Genomic DNA, 10,836 nt, shown 5'->3' on the forward strand with positions numbered 1-10,836 from the left:
ATTTCAGTAATTGGCCCCACATCTAGGTCTTCATGTATGCTATCATTCAAAGCAAAGTGAAAAAATACGAGGGAGCATGGAGCCGGCTTCCCGGCAAATCAGGAAGCCGGGCGTTGCGTCATTACACTGCATCCAGCTTCCTAATTGGCCAGAAAGTCGGCTTCATGCTTTCTCGTCACATAGTGACGAGAAGCATGGGGACTGCTTCCCTGCTAATTGGGAAGCCTTGTGGCGAGTCTTTACACGCCGCCTGGCTTCCCGGCTAATCAGGAAACCAGGTGGCGAGTCATTACACTTCCTGAATGGGACTTCGGGTATTCGGTATCGGCGAGTAGCGGAAAAAAAAAAATCGGAACTTGTACTCTATTCCGAAATACTGGTATTTGTGCATCCCTAGTTCAAAGCAAGCGTATGCTCTCGCTACCTAGGCCTGGGGATTACCTGGGAGAGCAGTATGGTTGTGGGCTTGAGCACCATTTGTGGTATCATGCCAAAAATTCCATATTCCTTACTGGTTTGAGTTTGGTAGACTATTACATGTTTGCGACAGCCAGTCCCAAGTTCAGGAGGGCAGCAGTTCTATCAGCTGCTCTATGGAAGTGAAAGTTTGTTTTTATTGGCTTCTATGTGCTCTTAACGTTTTTCTGTTGTGATGTTTTCTTTAGTCCTGCTGGTTGGGACAATGAGAAGAAAATCGGAATTTTGCATGAAAATTTTGCAAGCATCAAACCAGAAGATGCCTTCGAAGACTTTATTGTAAAGCCGCCTGTTAGAAAGGTATGTCATTACTTTATGTAAATGATGTGGTGGATATCTTTATGACTTAGGCTAGGTTCACACCTAGGCGATTTATCACGCAAAACACAATGGAGGCTGTTCACACCTTTGCAGTTTGTCACGCGGACGAAATCACTTGTCCCCCAAAAAGGTGCAGGAGCTATTTTCGGGTGGTTGTTGTGCGGTTTGAGACTCGGACATCTCTATGCATTGAAAACTGCACGGATTTTCAAGCGCAGTCGCACAAACGAAAACAGCTCACTACCTCAATCGCCTAGGGGTGAACCTAGCCTAAGAGTTGTACTAACTCTTTTCATGGTTGCAGTCCTGTCATACTAGATCATCTTCTTTCAAACATTGCTGTTTGTCTGGCACAATCGAAGCGCTTATCATTGACTTGAATTAATGCAGGAGTCCCTAGAGGGGAATTTGTAGATTGAAATTGTCAGCGGATGGAAAAGGTCTACCTAACCTAATCTGTGTCTTTTCTCACCAGCTGGTCCATGATAAGGAGGTGGCAGCAGAAGATGAGCAGGTCTTTCTAATGAAGCAACAGGTATGGCAGTTCATTCTCCTTTTAAATCACTTTTTTTTTTAAAGTAAAGTAGATGCAACTTTACTATATGTACAAAACAAAAACTATTTTTATAGGGCAGATGATTTAAAGATAATCCAGGGTAACAGAGAAATCTTTTTAGTCCGTGTGTATGCATTAAAGAAGAATTATTGGTAGAGTAAAATGTACTCTTCCCAATGCTTTGAGCTGCAGTGTCACACACCGGCTCTATAGATCAAGAACTATCTCAAAGCAATGATTGCTCTGTTAACGGTCTTCACGCATAAAGCTGTGACTGTCAGGGATTCCCCTCCTCTCCCTTTCTTCCCCTCATTGGAGGGACAGACAGGGGAGGGGGCAGGCACAGCTGGCTATGGTGCTAGAGAGGCAGACCCAGCTGTCAATCATGTAGCAATATTGTGGGGATATTTCCTGGCTGCAGCACCGCTCTGTGCTGTCAGCATATAGCACGCTGTAGTCGGCTATATGCTGAGTTTGGGTCACAGAACTAAAGCTGAAAAAAAAGGCTTTAGTTATCTTTTAAAGCATGATTCAATTCATATGTATGCATTGAAACATGACTAAAGGACAGCAAACTGAGTAAAGATATTTTAATGTGTAGTTTCAGGAGCAGTGTAGAAGTATAATTGATACATACCTCTGTATCTGCTGCTGTAAAAAATACTTTTCATTGATGCTTGATTCTAATGCCAGTTTACGTCTGGGCCATGAGTACCTCTGTGCGCTGTGCATAATAGGGATGTGTCAATACGAAGCAGATTGGTGCTCAGGGTCCAGAGGTAAGCTAGAACTGGGAGCCAACTTCAGGGTACCACATTTATACAGCAGCAGATCCCTTGATGACAGCTATGGAGGTAAGTTGCAGCTTAAAATTTACCTCTGCCAAATCGACAGCAAATCTTTTGGGTTCAACTTGAAAAATATAAGAAACCTGTCTTGTATATTGTCTTCCATGCACACCAGGATGAAGTCCCAGAGAGAAGGGTCCAGCATCACAAACCCGCTGACTAACTTTTGCTCAGTGCAGACTAAGTGAAAGCTTTGCTCAGAGGAGGGGGAAGCAAAGAATGGACCCTGTCATTGTGTTGCTGCTTCTTTATTCAGCTGTCTTTACACATTAGGGACATTGTGTCACAGAATGCCGCCTGCATTTTTTAACACTGCAGCTGTGATTTCTGCGAGGGCTCATTAAATGTCATTATGCATTTTATCAGTTAGTCTTGATTTGGCCTTGGAATAGCCTAATCCTGCAGAAATTGGCAGAATTGTGTTCCAGTTCTGTGTGTGAGGTACCAGAGATCTTAGGGCATAGTATATCATCCAAGGTTGGATTTCTACAGCTCACAGATTTTAGTCCCCATGGATGCAAGGAATGTTTTTCAGGGCTGCCAGCTAAGCACATAGCATGTACACTTTTGAGGCCCAAGCATCTGGTCAAAGAGATGGGTGATTGATTTGTGATTACAAGGTGTGTGCTTGTCCAGTAATTTGTAGAGCTCATTTTCTTTCACATGCAGACATTTTCCAACAAGCTGGAAAAGATCTGTAGCCAAACGGCAGTCATTTCCTTTTTTCCCTTAAAGGAGAACTATGAGGTGAGTGCTTTTCACTCACCTCATAGTTCTAGCCGACCTGTAACAATGAGACTGTCACAGGTCGGCTCAGTAGATCGGGAGGTGAGCGAACACATGCCGGTGTTCGCTCACTTCTCGATCCTGTCACGGCTTTCTGCCGTGACAGGGGAGGGGTTGGATTCCCCCCTCCCCGCTCCGATCCGCCAGCGCTGACTGGCGGAACGGATGGGGCGAGTACAGCTGGCTCTGCCTCTAGATAGGCAGAGCCAGCTGTCACTCACGCAGCTGGGCGGATCTCGACATCGATGTCAGGTTCCGCTCTGGCATCTCAGTATACCGCTAGCTGTAGTTCGCGGTATACTGAGCTTAGGGTGACGGGAGGACGCTAGTTTGTGTCCTCCCGTTACCCTAAGGAGAACTATGGGGAAAAACACTGACCCCATAGTTCTCCTTTTTAATCTTTTTTTTTTTTTTTTCTCTGCCTTTCTATGGCCCCTTAGCTTTATTTATGTAACAGAGCAGACAGAGACTGGCAAAGGTGAAAGTTTTTAAGGTGTACGTAAATCTTAATAGTAAAAGGTCTGTTCAGGGATCCCCGCTGCCCCTAACAGCCTTCTGTACATCTTTCTTTTATTTGTCATTTTCATCATTGGCAGCAAATACTTGGTGATCCTGCCATTCACCTCCTCTTGAGCTTCTTGTGCCCCTCTGCTCCTAATAGGAGCTACAGGATGCTGTGCTGACCCAAAGTATGCAGACCTGTGGTCAGCTTGGCTTACGTGCCCCCTGCCCAGCCCTGCTCAGTTTGCTTGAAAGTGACTCCTAGCAGATGCCTAGCTGGCACCACATCAGGTGTGTCTAGTGACTGTATCCAGCCCCCGTGCATTTGGGAAGACGGTAAGCAAGAAAGCAATATTTATGTGATGCAGAAAGGTGTAATTTATGGTAAACAGCTGCCATTTTTAGAACTGTTGCTTAGGGTCTGATAAAATGTTTATTTTGTTTTTATATATCGGATTGCTTTCTATTTCATGACTTCACATAAGCTTTATTTCTGTTTTGACAGTCTTACTTGGCAAAGCAGCCAGCCACTCCAACAAGAGCCTCGGTAAGTATCCTAAAATGTGGCAAGTTTTCTCCCTAGATTCCAGACCCAGGCTGTACATAAGGCCTTGACTATTGTTTATGTGCACCCTTCTTTTGCTGTACTCTATGCCTGTCACACAATAATGGGACGTTAAGAGGTCTTCAGATGTCTTGACACTTTTTGCCCTGTGTTGCCAACCTCATGGCACTGGCTTTCTACCAGCCCCTGAGTGCCCATAGCATTATCAAATAGAGTACTGTAGTTTATATTCCTCTTCACAATGTAGCTCTGTTTCTTGATGCTATTATGCATGCTTAGGCGCTAGAAGACCACATAGGGTTATCTTCATCAGGTTAGGCAGGTGACAGGGCAGCAGCTTTCTTTTTTTTTTTTTCCATTTAAAATGTTTTATTTTATTGAACATAACAGAAATATAGAACATACAGGGTGATCAAACACATCACAACATATCATATCACATTGGTCAAGCCGTATGCTGTCACACTGCCAAGCGGCTTATTTCACGTCACAACCTAATACAATAAGGAACGTGTAGTCGGTAACGTCTACTGCATTCGGTCTCAGGTCCCGACCGCGAGGACAGCTTGTATAGTACTTATGACACCAGGATGTTCGTGTAAAATTATCGACTGGGCAGATCAGCGACCAATGCCCAGTCGGCTATAAGGTTGACCTGTGGTAGCCATCATGACATTAAGTACATAGACACATATACTGGGGTAACATACACACTGAGAGACAGGGGTTACAAAAAGGGTATAAAAGTGGAAAAGGTGATAGAAAGTGGAAAGTAGGGAGTCCTCGATGGGAGGGCCCCAGAGGTCTCTACAGCAGTCCAATCCATGCAATGGCCCGGGGAGACTCAAAGCGTCTTGCGCATTACATATTCTCACAGGATGTGTTATCTCTTTCCCTAGATAGGTGGTCATATATGATCAATATGCAACCTGTTTACCAACTATTCTTCTACGCGGGGTCTTTCGTGATTTCTGCATACACTGTCCCACAGAAATGGGTCCATGGCGCCCACAGTCTAGAGAATTTGGCAATTTTGTCCTGTTTGGTAAAAAAAAGTTCTTCCATTTCAGCAATGTATTTCACCTGAGTAATCCATTCGGTAAGAGATGGGGGTCTCACATCTCTCCATAGTCTAGGTATCGGAGATCTAGCTGCATTTATCAGATGTTTACATAGAGATTTGCGTGGGCCCCCACCATCCTCTTCCTGGATATGGAGCAAGTAGCCACTCGGGTGGAAAGCAAGTTGTTCCCCTGTAATCCCGCCTCCAAAAAGGTTGGAGAAGGGCGCAGTCCCAAAAAATGTGGCGCATTGTCCCTCGTGTCAAGTTGCATCTCCAACAAGAATCTGGCACTGTAGGGTCTATTTTATGAAGGAGTGCTGGGGTTTTGTACCATCTGGACAGTATTTTGAAATTGGTTTCCTGGGTTCTACAACTGATTGAACTCTTGTGGGCCCCCTCGCATGCTGTCTCCCACGCGTCCTCTGGGATAGCTTGGTCTAGCTCCCTCTCCCAGGCAACCCGCAAGGTGTCTAAGCGTGTAGGTTTGGCCGGACGAACCAAGCCATAAATCCAGGATATGAGGTGGCGAGAAGGGCCTTCGGCATTGCACGCCTTCTCAAAGCCGTTCATGTTGCGGGCAAAGTTGCTTTGTCTAGCAGGAGAAGTGAGGTAGTGTCGCACCTGAAAATATATCCACCAAGGGAGCTGTCCTGTCCTGGAGAGACGAGCCAGATCTTCCCTGTTGAGGAAGCTGTTACGTTTAAAGAACGCATGGGCCGCCAGCGCTGCAGAGGGAGCCCAGTGGGAGAGGAAATCTGGAGTGCAGCCAGGGACAAAGTCCAGGTTATGGGCCAGGGGTGTAATGGGGCTGTCCGAAGTCGTAAGAATGCCCCTTCGCTTTTGGGTGGAGAATTCCGTTAGAGTAGCTCCGATTAAAGGATGGGTGGTCAAGTGTCCGGGTACGTGTCGTGGGGGAACCCATGTCAAATTTGTGACGGTTGCCTTTTCCCATTGCGTTTCCATGGTGACCCATAGTTTGGACGGTGCGTTGACATGCCAGTCAGTGACCCGGCATAGATGGGCAGCTAAATAGTATCTCGGTATGTCCGGCACGTCAAGGCCGCCATGGATTTTGGGGGCTTTTAACAATGACCATGCTATTCTCGGACGTCGGTCTAGCCAGATGAACGCTTAAATGCCGCCTCCAGTGTGTTTTAGGTAAAGTTTGGGTAGCTTGACGGGAATTGCTTGGAACAGGTACAAAAGTTTCTGGAGAACATTCATTTTGATTAGGGCCGCCCTGCCAAACCAAGAGCATGTTAAGGCCCTCCACCGGTGAAGATCCTGGGTGATGGTCTGGATCATAGGAGCATAATTCAGGTTGAATAGCTCTGTTGATGAGGCCGGTAAGTGGATGCCCAGGTAATCTGGACAGTATTTTGAAATTGGTTTCCTGGGTTCTACAACTGATTGAACTCTTGTGGGCCCCCTCGCATGCTGTCTCCCACGCGTCCTCTGGGATAGCTTGGTCTAGCTCCCTCTCCCAGGCAACCCGCAAGGTGTCTAAGCGTGTAGGTTTGGCCGGACGAACCAAGCCATAAATCCAGGATATGAGGTGGCGAGAAGGGCCTTCGGCATTGCACGCCTTCTCAAAGCCGTTCATGTTGCGGGCAAAGTTGCTTTGTCTAGCAGGAGAAGTGAGGTAGTGTCGCACCTGAAAATATATCCACCAAGGGAGCTGTCCTGTCCTGGAGAGACGAGCCAGATCTTCCCTGTTGAGGAAGCTGTTACGTTTAAAGAACGCATGGGCCGCCAGCGCTGCAGAGGGAGCCCAGTGGGAGAGGAAATCTGGAGTGCAGCCAGGGACAAAGTCCAGGTTATGGGCCAGGGGTGTAATGGGGCTGTCCGAAGTCGTAAGAATGCCCCTTCGCTTTTGGGTGGAGAATTCCGTTAGAGTAGCTCCGATTAAAGGATGGGTGGTCAAGTGTCCGGGTACGTGTCGTGGGGGAACCCATGTCAAATTTGTGACGGTTGCCTTTTCCCATTGCGTTTCCATGGTGACCCATAGTTTGGACGGTGCGTTGACATGCCAGTCAGTGACCCGGCATAGATGGGCAGCTAAATAGTATCTCGGTATGTCCGGCACGTCAAGGCCGCCATGGATTTTGGGGGCTTTCAACAATGACCATGCTATTCTCGGACGTCGGTCTAGCCAGATGAACGCTTAAATGCCGCCTCCAGTGTGTTTTAGGTAAAGTTTGGGTAGCTTGACGGGAATTGCTTGGAACAGGTACAAAAGTTTCTGGAGAACATTCATTTTGATTAGGGCCGCCCTGCCAAACCAAGAGCATGTTAAGGCCCTCCACCGGTGAAGATCCTGGGTGATGGTCTGGATCATAGGAGCATAATTCAGGTTGAATAGCTCTGTTGATGAGGCCGGTAAGTGGATGCCCAGGTATTTAACCGCTGAGGGGGCCCAATGGTATGAAAAGGTATCTCTCAACTCCAGAGCATCCCCAGGAGGTAAACCGAGGGACATAGCTTCTGATTTAGTGTAGTTGATAGAAAGGTTTGACATGGTACCATATTCCAGGAACATGGAACGCAGTCTCTGCAGGGACGTCATGGGGTCAGTCAGAAAAAACAGCATGTCGTCTGCATAAGCTGCTACCTTATGTTCGCAGTCACCTATGCGTACTCCGTGTATCTGGGGGTCGGATTGAATCAGTCTGAGGAAGGGTTCCAGCGTCAATATTAAAATGGTGGGCGACAGGGAGGGCAGCAGCTTTCTTACCAGAGGTGGCTTGCTGGAGGAAGCCTCCATATTGTTCTATAAAACCTTGTTGTGGCTTGTTCTCTTTAGGCTGAAGAATGGCGCTCCAGCAAAGTAAACCTGAATAAGGCAAATTCCTGCTTAGGCCCAAAAGTGTCCGATTTTCTTTAACATAGGAGGTTGCCTCATTGTATATGCACCACATAAAAACCATCACTTGCCCCAATATAGGTGTATCTTAACATGTTTTCCTGTTTTGCCCAACTAAAAGGTGATCCGTATCTTTATATCATTTTTAAAGCCAAACTCAAAGCAAAATTTATTTTATTTTTGATCACATGGTCAAGGCTTAGATCCTCTGTCTGGTTTTTAATTGCCATGTGTGTTCTTGTTGGGAATATATATCCTAACTTCCTGCCAGGAGCAAAATCATTTTTAAAAAAAACATTTTTATTACTGCTGTTGCTTTCTTGTCCTGTCAGATATTTGGCTGAAGTTAGGATTTTACTATTGCATACTCTTAGGTTTTTATATGTATTTTTTGTTGGGCTAAATCTGTTCAGTTCCAGTTGTTCAGCCTGCTTGTTATCTGAACATCTCTGGCCCCAGGCTAGTGATCCCATGCTGTACAAAAGAGTAGCCATCCCTTTCTTTAGCAGACAGTGAAGCAGTTCAGATCACTTGTGTGTTATGTGTTGGTGGCCGCCTGCCAGTGCAGCCCCAATACATGGATGTCTAACAGCAGAGCAGTATGACCGTCACAAGCCATGGGTGAGAAGTGAACACCCTTCCTCACAGACCTTCTGTTCAGCTAATGAAAGCTCTGAAGCACATACCCTTATTGAACCTTTACTAAATGCTCCTATTGTGTTCAGTCAGCTCACTACATCTCTTCTAAGGCTGTTCTGAGCCGACCCATGCTTGACTAGCATTTGAATGGCCGCAAATATCCTCTTTTGTACATATAGTTTTTTTTACACTGTCACACAGCAGTAATGCACAAAAACTTGCTGTTTTCACACTGTGCTCCTGTTCCATTCATTTATGAATGACGCCACAACTTGCCAACGGATGTACAATGTAGCACACCGCAGTGTGGTGCGCAGCATTACAGAAAAAGTACATGCACCTTTTTTGGTTCGTTAGACAGCCAATTCAAATGAATAAACTGCCGTAACACAACACACCTCAATATGCAGCAACGTGCAATCCAGCTAGAGGTCACCCTTAAGAATTATGAATCTTGAAAAGGCAATCTAGGATAACATGCTGAATAGGGGGTATTATATTAGTACCTGACAGGTTTGATGTAAGGGGCATGTTGGGCATTAAGGTGTATGTAAAGCCAAAACCTTTTATCTGTTTTGGAAAGGATGATGAGGGAAAGGAAGCCCTGTCAGAAGTTTGAGTTGTCCTTTGAGCAGGAATAGAGCAGAAGTCTTCCAGTGGGGACACTTGTTCCAGTTACAACTGTCTAAGAAGGGATTTGCTTCACTTTGGAGAGATTTTCTCTCTCACTGTCTGTTGTCTAATGGACAAGAGGGAAGAAGGGAAATCTCCCTAGTGGGGCCATAGATGACGAAATAGTGACATGGGCATTAACCTTTCCCTAATTAATCCTATGTCACATTTTGGCTTTCGATACACTTTAAAAAAACTTGTCTAGGGGGCACAAATCAGTTTTAATCACCTGATCCTTGGTCCCCCGGCGGTCGGCACTCTCTATCCTCCCCCTCCACTCCAGATTTTGGAATGTCCCTTGGTGTCCTCACGTCTACTGCAGGTCTATGGAACCTGGAAAAGATGTGATGACGTCAGCGGTCTGTGGACCGCTGGAGCCCAGGGGAGAAGAGCACGCAGGGACTAGCAGCCCAGAGCGAACCGAAGGTCAGATAAGTAAATCTGCTTTGACTCCTCTTGACAAAACGAGAACTCAACTCTTGCAGCGCAGGGGTAGCCCCACTGCAAGGGTAGGTTTTTGATTGTCCCAGAAATCTATTTTAAAGTGCTACACTTTATTGGTGGAAATCAGTTTAGTTCCCTTGCCGTCCCTTGATTTTCGACATAACCAAAAAGAACATTATGGCTTGTTCAATTTAAGCCATGCCATGGATATGTTAGCCCTGTACAATGTATGATGTGCCATATATGTTCATGTGAACGTGATATACAATACATTTATAATGCAGTGATTATACTGTTTTCTCACCTGTCAACAATTATAAATCAAGATGATCTAAAACCATTAGAAAAGAACATTAAAATACGTATAATTTTTTGTTTTTCAGGAATCGCCCGCCAGAGCTCCCACTGGTTCCCCTCGGACTCCGGGCCGCACCGGTTCCACCACCGTGCCCAGCTCTTCACCTATGGCAGCAGTCAAGAAACCAGACCCTAATAGTAAGAGTTAGTACCTTGCCCCTTTTTTCGGAATAATACTGAGAATTCTTACAGAGCAGAATACAGAGTTTGACGAGGATTTGTACATTTATATCTTTTTCTATTTTAAGGGGTAACAATAGCGCCAAACTAGTCAGAATATATTTTGAGTAACAGTACAGTGTTTAACCCCTTCATGACTGAGGCCCTTTTTTCAATTTTTGCACCCATGTTATATTCCACATTTTAGACCTGAAAATGACGTAAAACCCCCCAACATTATATATTTTCTGAATGCCAAGACCCTATAGAATAAAATGGTGGTAGTTGAAAATTTTTATGTTGCGCAATATTAGCGCAACTCCTTATTAAACCCCAAAATTTAGTGACAAATTTAATTAAATGCCCCAAAACACAACAAATTACCCATTTTTTAAATGAAATATAAAAGATGAGGTTACAACGAGTAAAACGATACCCAACATGCCCAGTTTACAGATTGCGTGCGACTGTGAAACGGCGAAAAACTGCAGTACCCCAAAAAGTCAATAAAAGACACTTTAAAAGCCCCCACAGGTCATCAATTTAGAAATACCCCAAAATACTGGCCCTAGGATTATTGCTCTC

At 45.4% G+C, this 10,836-nt stretch overlaps 1 protein-coding gene across 1 annotated transcript in view; it reads left to right on the forward strand.

Moving 5' to 3' along the window:
* Window positions 1-10,836, forward strand: part of DYNC1LI2 (dynein cytoplasmic 1 light intermediate chain 2) — a 54,422-nt gene that overhangs the window by 39,414 nt on the left and 4,172 nt on the right. The window contains exons 10-11 of the mRNA XM_018566456.1: window positions 3,995-4,036; window positions 10,119-10,236. Of these exons, the coding sequence (XP_018421958.1) occupies window positions 3,995-4,036; window positions 10,119-10,236 (160 nt within the window). The remainder of the gene's footprint in view (window positions 1-3,994; window positions 4,037-10,118; window positions 10,237-10,836) is intronic.

This window comes from Nanorana parkeri, unplaced genomic scaffold (assembly GCF_000935625.1).
Source record: "Nanorana parkeri isolate BGI_ZX_2015 unplaced genomic scaffold, ASM93562v1 scaffold950, whole genome shotgun sequence".
Taxonomy (NCBI): Eukaryota; Metazoa; Chordata; class Amphibia; order Anura; family Dicroglossidae; genus Nanorana; species Nanorana parkeri.